The 18588-nt window shown below is 40.9% G+C and overlaps 1 protein-coding gene across 1 annotated transcript in view; it reads right to left on the reverse strand.

Moving 5' to 3' along the window:
- The window catches only part of NTMT2 (N-terminal Xaa-Pro-Lys N-methyltransferase 2), a 123997-nt gene that overhangs the window by 21596 nt on the left and 83813 nt on the right, over positions 1-18588 (reverse strand). Inside the window, exons 2-3 of the mRNA XM_088460540.1 lie at positions 16666-16841; positions 4635-4884 (exon numbers count right to left, since the gene is read on the reverse strand). Coding sequence (XP_088316666.1) covers positions 4635-4884; positions 16666-16841 — 426 coding nt within the window. The remainder of the gene's footprint in view (positions 1-4634; positions 4885-16665; positions 16842-18588) is intronic.

The raw sequence follows: 18588 nt of genomic DNA on the forward strand, positions 1-18588 counted from the left end.
AGGGGGAGCATGATCAGTGTGTTCGCTCCCTCACACCCCTGCATCGGCACTGGAGACTGATAAGTGTGTTCGCCCATACCATCTCGGTTCTCCTGCAGGAGACTGTTGCTCAGCGATAGCAGCCACTTTGGCCCCACTGCAGTACTGGGCTGGGAATAAAGGCTGCTGACAGGTAAGTGCGAGGGTAGTGGCGGCGGACCCAGACCCCCACTAGTTCCCTCCAACAAGCCTGGGCTAAGGTAATTAGTATCCGCTCCCCCCCACTCGGCACCCCTGTGTATCACAATAGCACTTACACAGATTATTCTAGACAATATTTTTATTGCGAACTAGAGTCACTTAAAGTACATTTTCAAACTCAAAAATAATTATTTGCCTGCAGATTTAAAAAAACACTAACACTGAAATCTGCTACTTTTGAACAGGAGAGTGTTACTACACATATTTCATATTCCATACTCCATATTAGCTTTTTTTAGGGATACTTCAATCCTTAACCAAGATGTATATGGTTCTGCTGAAAGTAAATTTTCTCCCAAGCTTTAGTTTTCTAACAGATTGGAGAATACTGTCTTGCAGTATCTACCTGTATTTTGCACCATCCTTCAGTGTTTAATTTAAACAAGATTTCCAGTCCCCTTTGAGGAAAAGCATCCCCACAACATGATGATTCAAATTGAGGCCAAAATGCTCCCTTTTTACTCATCTGACCATAAAACCTTATCCCACATTTTAGCTAGATCACTGGTGATCTGACCAGGGACGGACTGCGGGCAAGTATCAGCCCCAGCATCCTTATGGTAATTTGTGGATCAACCCAGGTATTTCTTCTGTGTGGCATTGTTAACCCAGGTCTAAAAACTGCAATTTGTGTTGATTTTTTAGGGGATTGAAAACTTTTAAAAATAACTATAGATATACTGCAGGTGCACGGGGAAAGGGGCATGGTCACACATCATGGGAGCATAGCCATGAATCATGGGGGGAGGGGCCCTAGATTGCACACTCTAAACTCAATGTGAGGTGCTACTTGCTGAGACTTGTAGTGCTTCAAGCAAAAAAAAGACAATTGCAAGTGCACACTCTAACTATGCTGAACCTAATAATAATACTGCTAAATTGCATCCAAGAGGTTCTTAGCATAACAATGGCCATAATTATGGGCCTGCCCACCATGTCCAGGTGACCTCAGGCAGGTCCCTAACACTCCTATGGAACAAATACAGGGCATGGGACCCCCCAGGCCAACCCAGCAGAACCGCCCCATGGCATCACACTAGTGTGAGCTTTAAAGTGAGGGTTAAAGAAAAATAAAGAAGAAAGCCTATGTGTTAAGTCCTACATAAGTAGGAGGTTATAATAAAAAGTGTATAAAGTGCTACATATACAAAAAACAAACTACAGAAGTGAAAAAGTGTACATTATGATGCCATGAAGCAGTCCAGCCACACCAGCCCAGAGAGCCCCGTACCCCAATACCAGTCCCAAAACTGACACACAGCATATGTATAATCATGGGGCATTCCATGAGTAATGGGCTATGGCCTCACAGGATCCCATGTCTCAGCATGCTGGCCGAGCAGTGCGCCAGGAGGCCTTCAGCTGGCTCGACCAGCCCATCAGCCCATTGGCAAATCTGACTGTGGATATGACAGTGTTCACTGGGATGTCCAAGCACTTGGATACTAACACATAACATTTTCTAACTTGTAGATGTCTATAACTTTATCTTTCATTTTCTTAGAATGCTCTTTTCCCAGGTTTACTTCAGAGTCAAAGTTTGACCATTCAGAGTCATAGTATGACCAATGTTATTTGAGTAAGGGGGTCTTTATCTATAAAAGCTTTCCTTTATTTATGATCCATAAGTAGAGACTAACTGAAAGCCATTTGTTAGGGCAATATCTTTCATCTGTGTAAACTTGGAGCTTCCATAGCACAGGGGTTAAATACTGCTTATGGAAGCAGCGGACAAATCATGCATTATAAGTTTTATAAGCTTACTGGTTTACAATAAAAATACTGGGCCTGATTAATACCACTTTCACACAGAAAAAAGCCAAAATCACAGCTTTTACCTGGCATTTGATAGACAGGTTTCTTTGCCAGTCCCAATTTGTACCCCCGGGTCAAGCATTTGGACCCGGTAATTTGTGGATCAACCCAGGTATTTCTTCTGTGTGGCATTGTTAACCCGGGTCTAAATTCCCGGGACCCTGGTAAAAACTGCAATTTGTGTTGATTTTTTAGGGGATTGAAAACTTTTAAAAGTCACTATAGATATACTTATTTACTTAATCACAACGTCAGTATTTTCCTAGGGTCCCATGATGTCTTAATACAGCTCTGCATGAATGAAGGGAAGAGAGTGTATATTTATGTTTAGTGGGAAGAATTTGGATTTTCCACTACCTCTTAAGTGGTGGTGATAATAGGGAAATGTGTAAATGGGGAAATATATAAATATGCATTTTTGCAAATCCACACACTTTTTTATTCAGATTATTTTACCTTGGCAAAGATTCTCCAGCATGCCCGTCTGATGTGACACTTTATATGTCAAATGACGGCCGGCCTCCGGGGGCGGAGCACAGATATCGGGGCCAATACACTGTAAGATATCTCACAGTGTATGCCAATGATATCTGCAGGGTGTCAGTCTGCCAGATAAAATGTCTGTTGGTCTGACAGGCATTTTATCTGGTAGTGTATGCCCAGCATTAGTGTTTATTAAAAAAAACACATCTGACAGGTGTATCAAATGGTATATTTTCCACTATATTATATTAGAAATAATTATATGCTCATTGATACATCCATCAAATGTATTTCTTTTAATGAATACTAACTTACCCCTTTAACACACACTCACCCATTTCAGTTGGAATAAAACGTATCAGCAATCACTGTTTGCAGTGTGAAAAAAATTTGAATTTATTCAAGGAAAGTTTATCACAGTTAATCTGAATTTCATTTCAATCACAACATCATCAGGGACCCCTGATTGAAATGGTTGTCAAGTTAATAGCTAATGTTCATGGTGGAGGGCTTATGTTAAAAAGCCTGTGCCCAAGTAAGCCTCAAACCAGAGAGAATGTCTCATTTTCAAAATGTATGTGACAGTAATTCCCATCTTTAACATGCTGAGTATAAGAGTAGGATTGACCAGATGGAGAAGACTTTGGTGCTGTTGGTCAGCTTAACAGATACTGTATTGCGGTGTTTGGAACCAACATTCACAGTTTTTATATACTGTAGAATGCAGTTTGGAGTGTTTATAGTATACATTAAAGAGTGAGTGCAGATTGTTTGTTTAAACAAAGTGGTCACATATACCACTAGACTTGCACCCCAGATATAGTAGTGGATCAATGCTGTCGTCTCTCCCTATAAAGAGTGGGCCTATTTAATTGGTGATGGTAGATTTTTTAGGCCTTTTTAGTTGTTCAACTGTATCTAGGAAGTCATAAATTATTGTAATGGACTGTGCACGACAACCGGAAGCTGTGACCCTAAAATAAAATTGACATGCAAGCTACTTCACAAAAATCCTCCACACAGGAGCGCTGACAAAGCAGATGATATCTCCTGATAAAACAGGCAGCTCACACAGCACGTTCTGCACCTGCTCAAAAATATGAACAACTAGGAATTGTGGAGCGCTAGTTTTATCAGGTGACCACAAAAATGATTAATAATAAGATTTACTAAAGAAAAGCAGAACAATAAAATGCATTACCCATTCATCTGTGAATAAAAGTAATGAACATGGAATTCATTAATGTACAGAGCAAATGGGGGACATAAGGAAATGAAATGCGGAACCACTGACCACTGTGAAGGTCCCTCTCCTATGAATAGCCACAATGAAAGCTCTAGATCTATAGTTCACTCCTATTTAGATAATATTCCTCTTTCAGTAAAGTCGTTGGGACAGCAGATTAAATATACAGTGAAAGCCCACATAAAGCAGAGTATTTTAGTCATCTGTGTCTTTTGCGCCTGATAGTGAACCGTGTGCCTTTGATAAAGCCAATACCTGGTTATACACCGGGATCCGCTCCAAATGGGGACCAGGTGTATCACACTTTGGTGGCCGATTATTAACGGAGCACCAGAAGCTGCTGCTGAATGTCCGGTCGGCTGAAGACCGAGGCGCCGTCTGACTGTGCAGGCTGTGAAATCTCTGTGTAGGGCTGCGCTTCTTCTAACAGAGCAGTGTCCTGAGCGCTCTATCTGCTGATAATCTTTATGCACTGAATACTTCCAGAGGAGGTGAAACAAAGTGTCCCTGTATGTGGGTCCAGTGCAATAAAACAATATAGCTCCTTGACGCGTTTTTCCGGGCTTGTGATGTTCTCGGTTTCATTATACACCTTCTGATGAAACCAGGAACATCACAAGCCCTGAGAAACTTCAGTTTGCATGAATATCCCTAAAACCTGGACTATTATGGTGCCTTTAGGGCAGAGTTTAGGAAACTCTGAATTAGGGTGTATTATTCAGTAATTCTTACTGCTCATTATACAATATGTGGCAATCTTTTTTTATTTTTATATTGGAATTCTACAGCAGTTTACAGTCATTTATGTTTCATGTGTTTTATACACTGGGCAATGTTTGTCAAAACTAACCTGAAACCCACTGCATCCAGATGACATCATACTTCCTAGTGGCAGGAGTGAAGTCTTGCAGACAGTAGCAGTAAAGAGTCTCCACCCTGTCCGCTTCCTCTTCCAGGTAGTTTTGGGCTTCTTCTAGAAAAGACTCTGTCATATCCACCAGCTCAATGTTATTAAAAACTGGCAAAAGGACATGTTTACTTACTCTTCCAATCCCTGAACCACAATCAAGTGCAAAGTCTGTACCAGCCTTTCCTGGGCCCTGTATGAAAATAAAAGCATTGTAGTTAGTGATTTCTATAAGATGCTCAACTAGCCTTTAAGGAAATACTTACTTATGGGAAGCCCTTGGTAAAAGTAGAGTAAATAAGTGAAAGAAAATGATGTTGCAGAATAAAAGAACTACAACTAGAAAATATAATTTGTTATACTAGAAATCATTTTCTAAACTTGTTTTCTAAATAAAAAAGTTATCAAAATAATTACACAAAGGTGTGACGAATATACAATATTGTTTCATACCCCTGTTATATAATTTCTACTGTGCTAATAAGTTCTGGTACTGGGTATGAAGTTCTCACACATGAAAGCACAAAATGTAGAAATGCATTTTTTCTACATGTATTTAAAGTAAATAAACCTATAATTAGAAAGATCTTTGTTTTGCATTATAGCCTGGCTATGTTTAGCAAGGACTGAGTAGAGTGAATTTCCAGTAGCAGATATTAGTTATATTACTACGGATCATTAATAGACTTAAGAAAGATAAACACTTTCCCTGACACACAGTAAATGTGTGTTGAATTAAAAGCCAGGCTGTTAAACCTTTCAACTTCTTAAGTAAAAATAGGCTACTGTAGAGCTGGCCGCAGTCACGGTGTGTATCCTGTTTTGATGATTAGGTTAGTGCTTTCACATTTCATCTCTACTGTCAGTGTTATTAAGTAGTTATATGTCACTTCTATTAGTAGATACAGTATGTTCTTAAAATTACCCCACCTAATATTTGATTACTTGATATAAACTTACCATTAACTGTAACCCCCAAAGGAAATTTCTACAATTGTAAGGAAACATTCCTGTACTACTAATAGGCTTATTTCATAATTGTGCAATAGATTTAGCACAATGGAAATACTTTTGTTGGTTTACTTCAGGAATTCACATAATTACTTAAAAACACATATTTACACATAAGACTTCCAAGACAACATCAGGTTTATCCATTTTCAATAACTAGTGCAGTCAGAACATAACACTTCACATGACCACCAACATTGCCAAGTTTCTCTTACACCCCTAAGAATTAGGCAAGGAAATGAGAGATGTTGGGGTACTATATTACAAAGATTGGTGTAGCCGGGATGGGTACGGGATGCCGTTGCTTGGGATCCCGGCGGCCAGAATCCAGAGGCCGGTTTAGAATACCAACACTTGTCAGTTAGTACCCTCCTCCACTCCCTACCCCTAACCCTAACCTCCCCCTCCCAGCACCCTAAACTTAACCCTCCCCCTAGTGCCTAACCCTAACCCTAAAGCTAACCCTCCCTCCAAACCCACTTCTTACCTTCGGGATTCTGGCGGTTGGGATGCCGGCCCCGGGATTCTGACAAGTGTCGGGATTCTGGCGCCAGCATACAGAGCACCAGGATCCCCTGCAGTCGGGATATTGACCGCATCCGGTGTAGCCACGCACAGCAGAGAACTGAATACGAGCAAAATGTATTTTATTTCAACTGTTTTCTGTATGATAATATAATAAAAAAAAGAGGGAAAGTAGTGGGAAAGGGAAAAGAGGGAAATAAAGATGGGGTGATGGGTATGGGAAGTGTACTCCAGGATGAAGGGGCTACAAGGGTATTCATCATAAATACTAAATTCCTAGTAAGCAAACAAAATAAAATGTAGTAACAAGTAGTCAATTCCTTAAATATAGTTTTGACAGATCTTATAGTTTAATTTTCAGAATGTAGTTAGTATGATTCCCATAATCTCTGAGTTATAAGTAAAATAAGTATCCCATATTTGATTTGATTGGGTCATATTTTCCATTGATATTACAAATCATAATCTATTTTAACAGAATGTAAAGGGGGTGACAAGGATGTCTTCCAAAATGTTGTGATCATGCTTTTGGCTGCTTGAGTAACATGAAATGTCAGTTTATTAGAGACTTTGCTGAGGCCAGCGATAGGCAGACCTAAGAGAACTGTCCAAGGGCTCAGCGGGACTCCTGTCTGTAATATATCTTCAAGTAGATTTTGGATATCTTGCCAAAAGGTGAAACTCTTGAAATTTACCGTGACTAAGTTCACTGTCTTTATGAATACACTCTATAGACCCCAAAGTGTCGATCAGTCTAGGAAAGAGATAAAGTGAAGAGAGATGAAGTACCAACAAGTCAGCTTCTAACTGTCATTTTACAGGCTGTTTGAAAAATGACAGTTTCTCTCTTTAAACTTTGATACATCTCCGCCATAACATTAAAACCACTGACAGGTGAAGTGAATAGCATGGATTATGTCATTACAATGGCACGTGTCAAGGGGTGGGATATTTTAGTCAGCAAGTGAACAATCAGTTCTTGAAGTTGATGTGTTGGAAGCAGAATAAATGGGCAACCTTAAGGGTCTGAGCAACTTTGACAAGGGCCAAAATGTGTAATGGCTAGATGACTGGGTCAGAGCATCTCCAAAAGGACAGTCCTTATGGGGTGTTCCTGGTATGCAGTGGTTAATACTTACCAAAAGTGGTCCAAGTAAAGACAACCAGTGCAAGGGCTACTGGATCATGGGCGATGAAGTCCATGCCTCGATGAGTCAGAGCTACACTATATTAGGCATGTAGTTTTAATGTTATGGCTTATCAGTGTACTTTACACTGGCCATTGGCAGGCAAATGAGCTTGCATAGGTAAACAGATCGATCTTGGAAAAGATGGATGCCTCACGAAGTTGGTCGAAAAGAACTGATATTAATGGTAATGGATAAGAGTTCTTTATGGTGATATTATTCAACCCCCAGAAATTAATTCATGGCCTAAGTGACCCGTCTTTCTTCTGTATAAAAAAGAATCCAGCCCCAACTGGTGATATGGATGGATGGATGAAGCCTTTCTGAAGAGCCTAGTGAATGTACTCTTGCATAGATTGATTCTCCAGTAGGGACAAAGCGTACAATCTTCCTTTTAGAAATTTGGCTCCAGGCCATAATTCAGTGGCACAGTCGTATGGACAGTGTGGAGGTAGGGTATGAGCTTTCTTCTTGGAAAAGACTTCGGAGACATCACGATAGGGAGCAGGAATAGCAGGTGAAGACTCAGACTGAATGGCAGCAGCAATTCATACCAGTAGAGTAAGATCGTGAAGAACAGGTGAACCCCCACTGAAGAATCTCACCAGGCTGCCAGTTGATAACAGGATTATGGTTCTTGAGCCATGGCACCCCAGAATTATAGGTACCAAAGGACAATGAAACAACACGAATGGAATGTTTTCGGAATATAAAGCTCCAATAGACAGATGGATGGGAGGTGATCGAGAGTTGACTACTTCTTTGATAGTTAGGTTACCATCCAGACCCACCACAGAGACCGGTTGAGATAAGGGCTCAGGGACCAACCCTAAAGAATTATAAAAGGAAATGTCCAATTGTCTGCGGAACAACTGTCCAGGAAGGCAGACATGTTTAATTCTTTATCACGAGCTTGGATAACTGAAGGAATAAGAACTGAATTACTGGGAGAGACAGATGAAAGGCCCAGATGTAGCTCCCCCTGTAAATCTAGACCTTGCCTTTTCCCAACTTGACTGTGGAAGCATAGGCAGTATGTCCCTTACCACCACAGTATAGACATAACCCAAGTGATCATCTTCTGCATTTCTCCTCGGAAGAAAGATAGAAAGCCCCTAGCTGCATGGGCTCTTCTTGATCAGGAGGAGTCACTCAAACTGGAGACAGTGGAGAGATGGTAGGCAATTCTTTCTCCAGTCTACACTCCCGAAGCTGATGGTCAATATGAATGGTCAGATACATTAATCCATCCAAATTTATAGGAACAGGGTACTGGACAACGATGTCTTTGATTTGGTCAGAGAGACCTAGGTGAAATTGACTACGGAGCGTGGGATCATTCCACCCGCAATCTGTAGACCATTTCTGAAACTCTGTGTGATAATCTTGGTTTTCATACAAAAGACCAAGGGCGGAAAAGATGGAGTTAATGGAGTGAAGCGGTGCATGAGTACATGGAAGTCCAAATGCCCAGGTTTGAGGATCACCCTGGAGCAAAGATATAACAATACCCACATGTTGAACTTCAGAACCAGAGGATTGGGGACGCAATTTGAAATATAATTTGCAGCTCTCTCTGAAGTTCAAGAAGTCTTTACAATTCCCTGAGGAATGGTCTGGAAGGTTCAATTTAGGCTCTCGAACCAAGGCTTGAGTGGAAGAAACTCGAGTGTCCTAAACCCGGAGTGACAGTTCTTGGACCTTTTGGACTAAGGCTTGAATAGGTGCAGCTAGGACTTGGGCTGGATTTTGAGTGGGATCCATGTTAAGGACAGATGACTTCTCTATCTCTGTAAGTATCTTTTTGGCCCTATAATGTTATGAATCCCTGGGTAGATTTACTGTGAGATTGATTTGGCTATCAGAAATGAGGAGCACAACAGAATAGAATAATACTGAGTAAAAGAGCAGCCTAAAGGCCAGTAATAGTCCTAGAGTCTGATGCCTATCAAGGAGAGGATGCCGACCTGATGGTGGGTGTGTACTTGTTTGGTATGTGGCCTTGTGGCCGAGTTGCAGTCCTGAGTGCTGATGAGTACAAGGTTTGAGATGTGAGTCAATTGATAATTAATGCTTTGATGGTTGGTGTGTACTTGATTGAAACGCAGCCTTGTGGTTGAGTTGCAGCCTTGAGGGCTGATATGTACTTGGCTGGGATGTGGCTTTGTGGCCAAGTTGCAGTCTTGAGGGCTCATAGGTACTTGGCTGGGATGGGCCTTGTGGCCAGGTTGCAGCCTTGAGGGCTATAAGCACTTGGCTGGGATGTGGCCTTGTAGCCAGGTTGCAGCTTTGAGGGCTGAGAAGTAACCATCGCAATTGTGGTCAGAGAAATGCGTCAATGGGTCTGTCATCAGTGAAACGCAGGTGGAATGCGAAATTTGGAAGTTGTGAGCTGTACTCCGGTAGCTGCTAGCACGCACCACACAACAAATGCCTAACAGTGTCTCCACCCGGGCCAATTGGACAGGCCAAGGATTGGGAGCGGAGGTCCCTTTGCACTTTGTCTCAGCATTGCCCATTGCTGGGCACACATTATCAGCAACTAATCAATAGTACAAAGCGCTGCTGGCTGTCAGTGACTAGAAGTTCCTCCTCGTCACGAGGGTAGAGGTAAGGATTTTTTCAACAAAAGAAAAAGTGATGAAGGTAGCGCTAGTGTCTCAAAGTCGAATGAGATGCTGCCTGTGAGGAAGAAATAATTAGGGGTTCACCTTCCCTAAATAGATTGATAGAAAACAAAACCTCTGGCGCTTCTCATATCAACTATATAATATGTAAAAATCAAGATCACAAAATGAGTAAAAATAAAAAGAATTTAATATGTAAATGAATAGTAATTCATATATAGCATAAAACTGGTAAATACCGGTACAAACAAACAACATATAACATAAGACAGTGCCATTCTAAATTAATTGAGTATATCAGATATGCCTCTGAGCGTTTTACTCTGTATACCTTGATAAAATGTATCTGTTATACATATACAAGTGATAAGGTAATCGTCTTCAAATGAATAGACTCATCTGGGGTCTAATCCGCTTTCAATTATACTGAATCGTCAGTGACAAAAAGGAACAGTCTCACCGTTCTGGACTGAATCTGGTGATGGTTCCGTTGATGGAGGTAGTTTGCCGGCAGGATCCTGAGGAAGCCTATTTACATAGGTGAAACGCGTAGATGATCGTGAGAGGGGGAGAAGAAACGCTTGCAGTGCGTCATTGGTCCCCAAAGTTTGCCGGCAAACTACCTCCATCAACGGAACCATCACCAGATTCAGTCCAGAACGGTGAGACTGTTCCTTTTTGTCACTGACGATTCAGTATCATTGAAAGCGGATTAGACCCCAGATGAGTCTATTCATTTGAAGACAATTACCTTATCACTTGTATATGTATAACAGATACATTTTATCAAGGTATACAGAGTAAAACGCTCAGAGGCGTATCTGATATACTCAATTAATTTAGAATTGCACTGTCTTATGTTATATGTTGTTTGTTTGTACCGGTATTTACCAGTTTTATGCTATATATGAATTACTATTCATTTACATATTAAATTCTTTTTATTTTTACTCATTTTGTGATCTTGATTTTTACATATTATATAGTTGATATGAGAAGCGCCAGAGGTTTTGTTTTCTATCAAGGATTTTTTCAGACCACGATTATAATCCTCTCTTGTCAAAGGTAGAGGTAAAAGACAATCCTTTAATTATATTGTGGTTTTATGCAGTACTCACATTCTGTGGACCAAACTTTTTCCTATTGGAGTGCATGACTTTGATACTAACATCAATACCAGCTGGTTCATACTAACCCTCCACTTATGCATGCATGAACTTACTAATACTGACATTTTAAGTTTCTAACCATCTTTATGTGCTTAACTACGTAATTAACATTTAGCTGATTCAATTGAGAATATTTATTTTGTGCTATATATTGGTGGCTATGTGCAATACTATTTAAATCAAGATAATTGAATTTATTGATAATATGGCAACTTTTCATCTGTTGTTCATATGTCGAATGTACTTCAATGTTGATTTTTATCAAGTAAAATTAGGTTTTAAATAAGCAGCTGTGTCTGAGTGCTCCCATTTCTATATTTTTGAGTGTGTCATTTTTATTGTGGAGTTTCCAGACCCACATTGTAGGGGTAGCCTGGACCAGACTGTCTCATTGATATCAATTTATATTGACTACTAAAATTTACTAATCAGCGCCCACTGTATTCTATATAACTTTTTCCCTGATAAGTACTTGGCTGGGATGGGCCTTGTGGTCAAGTTGCAGCCTTGAGGGCTGATGTGTACTTGGCTAAGATGGGCTTTGTGGCCAAGCTGCAGCCTTGAGGGCTGATAAGTACTTGGCTGGGTAGGGCCTTGTGGCCAAGTTGCAGCCTTGAAGTGATAACAAGAGTCCAATCAGACATGCACGTGCAGCTGAAACTGTTGTAAGATTGGTAACTGAAAGTCCACTCAGACGCAGGCAGTGCGGCTGGGACAGCAGTAGGAATGAAAATTAATAATCCACTCAGACACAACAGTGCAGCTGAGACGGCTGTAAAGTTGGTAACGAACAGTCCACTTTGACACTGCAGTGCGGCTGAGACTACCGTGAAGGAAAATAATCAAAGTCCACTCAAATGCCATAGTATGACTGTAACTGAAGGAAATACACACTGAAAGGAGGTACTGGATACACCACAAGAATGATCTCCACACACGGAACTGGAAGCCACGTAACAAATGCTATAGCTGGCATCTAAGCACAATTCAGCAGAGGTAAAAAAGGAGAGAGCTCCAATCAGGAGAGGGCAAAGATGATGGAGCAGCCAGGTAGGAGGACCTCACAAAATAGCAGCCCAGTGTCCCAGTCTCCTAGCAACAAGTCTGAGAAGACTGACCAGAGCACTGTTGTTAAACAAGATGAAGCGGCGGCTTGTGACATGCAGACAGGATGGCAGTTTGAAAAACTATACAACCTCATAGAAAGCCCCCGACGAAAAGTGCATCGGCACTGCTCAGGGGTACCTCTGCGCACACAAAGGACCCACGCAACACCAGGCCTTAGTCCACAGGGAAATTATCACCAATCACTATAAGGTACTTTATCTTATCTAAACTGTTCTCTCACTGGCCGTGGATCCATGCTAACACCTTGCAATGCCTAGCAATAGGGTAATGCTGTGAACCAGCGCTGGCAACAGAAACAGTTCTATTGTTTCTTAACTGTGCCATTGCATAGGGACTCTCATTTCCAGTGTGATGCCTGGCATGACTGGAGAAAGCAGATCCGAGTGCATCTAAATGCACGGATACTTTATTCCTCTATTTAATATTGAACTACAATTTACCTGATAATCTAATTAACTGCTACATTCCCAGTTATTTCAGGGATGCCTCACTTAACAATAATTAAGTTATATATATTTTGACACAAAGGTCTGGTTCAAGGTTAATTTTTTAATTTGTGTGTTAATCACTATATTTGTCTAATTACACTTATATGTTCGCCGATATTTACCTAGAAGGTAAATATGATCACTAAAAAGTACCTTGTGTAAATACATGACTCCCAGTATTCTTTAGTATTTTTTTTTGCACTATTTATTTCTAATCTTGTAAAAACTGTGGTATACATCATTATTTTCTCCTCACATCTATGAGGATACATATTAATGAAGTCATTAGGGAAACAGATATTGTCTATAACTAGCACATTGTGCATATATATGAATTGCATACATTTTATGTATTATTCCCAGTGTGAATAAAGTATGAAATATATCACTATCTTTTTCTTTAAAATCTGATAAATGATATTTATTTATGAAATAGCTTAAGCTCATATGTGTTTCTATGCGGTGTTTTCTCATTTTATGAAACAGATTTATTAAAAGTTAAATTTTAATTTACTGCATGAAGGGTGTTCCCCTAAAGAGAGGAGTATTCTTTCTCTCTCTCTCTCTCTCTCTCTCTCTCTCTCTCTCTCTCTCTCCCTTCATTAGATTGCCTCAGGTTTTTTGCTCCCAGGGTGCACACTCATATAAGATAACAAGAACAGCATAACATTATTTCTATAGTATCAACACTATATACCTCTCCTCAGTGTGGTATATCATCCCTCCCCCTTTTTCCTTTTCTTAACAAATAGAACAACCTCATAGAAACAAAGAATGTTTCCATTAATCAAAAACTAGATCAGAGACCCGGGGGAGGTGGAGTATGTATGTAGTGGAAGGCAGGAAAGGGAAGAAGGATTGATTTTTGTGTAAATTTAACTTCAATTGTTGATTCCAAAGCAAATTTATGAGGTAGAAGGGGAGAGCATTGCAACTATTAAAAAAAGGCAGATTAGAAAAGTGGAAAGGAATGTTAAAACGCAATCATTCAAAGTCCCAATGAGGTTCATTGATTAATTGTTATTATTATTATTATTATTATTAACAGTTAATTATGTAGCGCTCACATATTCCACAGCACTTTACAGAGAATATTTGGCCATTCACATTAGTCCCTGCTGTAGTGGTGGTAACAATCTATGGGCCTGATTCATTATGGATCACAACCGCATACACAGATTGGCCGAAGGTGCAAACTGCACATGTGTATGCACCACAGTGTGTATGCGTGAGTTATCATTGCAATCGTACTACGATCATCTACGCAGATACAAAGCCATTGTAGACCAAGGGACAGGACATCAGCATCTGGGGGTGGTGACGGGGGAGTGGTTGGAGAAATGCAGGCATGACTGTTCATTTGAATGCCATTGCAGGGGCGTGCATAAATTAGCCACTGCAACTGCATACGCAGCTTGTGTACTCCCTACGTGCGATAAGGTTAGAAATTTTTGAGTAAGGTCAGATCTGTTGTAATTGTGCATGAAGGCCCGATGTTACTCGATGTTCCAGATGTATGTGAAGGATTGCAAGTTATTACCGATGTGAGATAGCGGTAGTGGGCATCTCTGCTGGCTGTACAACAGCATTGCAATTGCATTCATTAGCATATTTTCACAGTAGACCTGCATGCGTAATCGTAGCCACAATTGCAATAGCAATCTGTAGTGAATCAGGTCCTATGTTCCCTATCACATGCCAATTAACTTGCCAGTATATTTTTGGATTGTGGGACGAAAATGGAGTACCAGTAGGAAACGCACGCAAGCACAGGGAGAATATACAAATTCCACACATGAAAAGTGTTGATAATTTAACCATAAAAATAAGCAAATCAGAAAATTGGTAAGCATTGTTTAAAATCAAGCATCCAAAATCCCAATGAAGTTAATTCCTCAGGATTTAAGGCCTAGGCAAATTTAATAATTAATTATAGGATTTTATGATACTAGTCCAGGCCTGGCCAACCTGTGGCTCTCCAGCTGTTGAGAAACTACAAATCCCAGCATGCCCTGTCACAGTTTTAACATTCCCTAATAGCAAAACCATTGCAGGGCATGCTGGGATTTGTAGTTTCACAACAGCTGAAGAGCCACAGGTTGGCCAGGCCTGTACTAGTCTGTATCTGCTGAGAAGCTGCAGAAGATGGGGCCTATATGCCTGGATGAGAATCTGGCGATGGATGGCATTGCTAGATACAAAAGAACATGAATTCCCAAGTAAAGTACAGTAATATACAGTACACTGTCAAACAAACACAATCTAGGCAAACTCCATAATGAAAAGTGTTGCAAGGTGGAATTGTCCTTGGGTCCTCCCTCCCTTATATTGTATATTAAAAAGGACATGCACAGCTTAACAAACCAATCCCTTCAGCAACAGGGACTGCCACTTTTGTGACCGAAGAGATTAGTTTGTTTGGGCCCTCACAAAACAAGCTACCGATGGTTTTAAGGCAGTTAACAGTGTTGTTATTATAGATTGGCTTAATGCAGCTTAACTAAGCTAACAGTGCTGTCAGTGATCTCTACAGTGGCAAGATTTTGTCATTATCATCCTCACTTTCATCAGTGTTTACATAGTCTTCACACAATATTAATTCATCCCCGCTGGAATCCACCATTACAGAAGTCTTTGTACTTAGATGTAATTGCCGGTAAAGGTCTTCCTCATGGAATTTATAGTTCATTTTGATGAACATCATATTTTCCACATTTTGAGGAAGTAGCTTCTTAGGCGATCATTGACAAGGTTCCCGACTCTGCTGAAAATTTTTTCCGAGTACACACTGGGGGGTGGGCAGCTTAAGTAAAGCAAAGCCAGTTTGTACAATGGCCTCCAAATTGCCTTTTTTTTTCCTCCCAGTAGTCAAAGTAACTGTCTGACATGTCTATGTGTACACTGTCATTATAATAATCTTATAGCATTCTATGGATGGTGACCATATCAGAGTCACAGTAGAGGTGTCACTAATTTTGAGCAACTCTTTTAGACCTGACCATATGTCAAAATGTCCCAAGGTCTCTTGGGAGAGCTCAGTTTTTTCCTGGAACTTGACAGTGATACTGTGCGCCATTCTAAAATGGCGTATAGCACCCGATGCAGCTGAGAGATCTAAAAAGATCCCTTCCTGCTGTGTCCTTTTCCATGAAGCTGCTCCCCCTCGGCTCCCCGAGCAGTCCTCCTATGAGTTGGGAGCAAGAGAGAGGCACAGCAGCAGTGGCGGCGGGGGACTGACAAAGCGGGGCTACAGGTCTAAGCTGGGGACACAGACTCCAGCGGCAGCTGCAGCTTTGCAGGGGGATCAGGAGACAGACAGCGGGGTTGGCTGGGGTCAAGCGGATGGGCAAGGTGGGGGAGGAAGGGACGGGTCCTAGGTTTTCTTCTATCTACAGCTGCTTCAATTTGAAGTCTCTTCGCAGCCTGTCTTGAAGCTGTGCATGTGCAGCTTCAAGACAGACTGTGAAGAGTGCAAGCAGCATGAGAAAAGTCCCCTTATTCCAAAAAGCTGTCTCCACAGAAACAGCAGCTTTTCAAAAGTGATAATTACGTATAGGAGGCATGATGAATGCCTCCAATACTTGGATTGAACTAACAGCGAGTTCAATCCTTAATTATCAGAGGGGATATTTTTATTTAAATAGACCCCTCAGTTGCCATTTATGATTTTCAGGTTATGCTATAGAGGTCTGTGTTATTGTGCTGCTCAACTAACACTTTTTGTATCTAAAAATATAAAGTAAAATATATACCATTTTACAGCCACTATTTAATTTCATGCAGTAGCAAATATTTGCTTATTGTGCATTCCAAAAATAATAGAGAACTTTGCGACTTACCCCAACAAATTTAATTAGAAACTCTCTAGATGATTCTATGTCTATATTGGAGAGGTAGGAAAAATCACCCATCATCCCTTCGTCGGTTGCAGGGACATCCTTGTAAAAGTTCCTTGCTCTGGCATAAAACTGCATCTCATTTTCAATTACTTCACTTGTCAGTGTAAAGAGTTTCACTGTGAAAACAAGTTATTTACTTAATTTTTATGCTTGACATAATTGAAAACAGTTCCAAAATAATGTTTTTGCATAAAGAGATTTCTACATTCATTTTACTGATTTTAATAGATTCTGAAAAACTGGAGAAATCGACAAAGCAAGCTTATGCCCATGATTTTATTGTTTTATTTCAAAAACATTTTGCATAATAAAAAAGTGAAACAATTATAATTTCCTTATCCCCATTATATCAAAACCACCAGTAAATGATGCATGTCCATAGAATCAGCAAATAAAATGTTTTTGCTCTCCTTGAAATTCAGCTGATGCCTTAAGAAATTGCTCTCATGGCTTCATCATATTAGAAAAATAATAGTAATAGCATTTAAAAAATGTGCCCTGATAAATTCCCCAAACTGCCACAATACTGCTATGTCCATACCCAATCCTTCTGCATGCTTCTAACACTCAGAATGTTTAACACTGCAATTGTTATCACATAGATTTTAAGGGGCATATTTATTAAATAATATTAATGATCCCTGTACCCGCAAATATTAAGGATCCCTGGGATTTAACATGGACACACCGCAACAGATATTTCTGATACCTGCCACAGTCCCACCATTTCCAAATGCAAAGCAGCAACCTCTTTCGGAGAGGGATCCTCCAGGTCACTCTCTGTCAACCCCCCACCTCCCCACCCCTTCTAGCTCTTCACCAGGATGGGCTCTTATTAGAGTCTGTCTTCCAGCAAGAGATTCTTTCTAACTTAGGGCCTGATTTAGAGCCGCTTGAAAAAAACGAGCGCTCGCTCTGAATCAGGGTGGGCGCTTGTTTTTTACGATGCGGCCTCCTGGCCGCACGCATAGCTGTGTGTAATCACCCACAGCCCACAGCTTATGCGAGCGGCCAGGTGATGGTCGCGATGGTCAAGACCATCGTGACCATCGGGCTTGCGACGAGACCCTTACGGTAAGGTCACGTGGCCGCAAGCCACAGTGGACTTCCTTCTCTAATAGAGCAGGAAGTCCACCTACTGACATCACGAGGGATGTCAGTAGGGCCGCCCACAAACGGCAGGCATTCCTACAGGAATGCCTCTATTTGCCCAGCCACCACCCCCTCCCCGCCTTCCAAACGGGGCGAGCTGCCGATCAACATCGACAGCCGCCACTTTTGGATGCGAGCACCGAAGCAAGTGCTTTTTACGCTTGCTCCGGGGCTCGCGCATGCGCAGTGTGCACGCCGCACATGCGCACTGGCCCACCATCGACCCGCTTGCAAGCGCTATGCGCTTGCGAGCGGGTCTGAATAAAGCCCTTAATGTGAAAATGTATATTTTCATGTTATGAATTTAAGTGTGAGACGCTGATCACATCAGCATTAAGAACGTGGATTGTAATAAATATGCCCCTAAGTATGAGATATGATTAAAAATCAATGTGATAGAGTAGGACTGAATAGATGAGAAAGACGTAGTGCAGTTCACCAGCATTACAGATATTGTAATATGCAATATTTTTAAGCAACATTCACCAATTTTATATAAAATGCAGTTTGGAGTGTTCATAATAAATAGTATTCGGTTATTGAGGACTTTTTATGATGTTTTGCTTAAATAAATTATCCACATATTACTTGAAGCTAAGGAAAGGTTGAGAGTATAGTGAAAAGAACAATGATGTGTGTGTGTGCGCGCGTGTGTGTGCAGGGCCGGACTGGGACTAAAAATAGGCCCTGGCATTTTAAAGCACACAGGCC

This window comes from Taudactylus pleione, unplaced genomic scaffold (assembly GCF_031769625.1).
Source record: "Taudactylus pleione unplaced genomic scaffold, aTauple2 ptg000048l, whole genome shotgun sequence".
Classification (NCBI taxonomy): domain Eukaryota; kingdom Metazoa; phylum Chordata; class Amphibia; order Anura; family Myobatrachidae; genus Taudactylus; species Taudactylus pleione.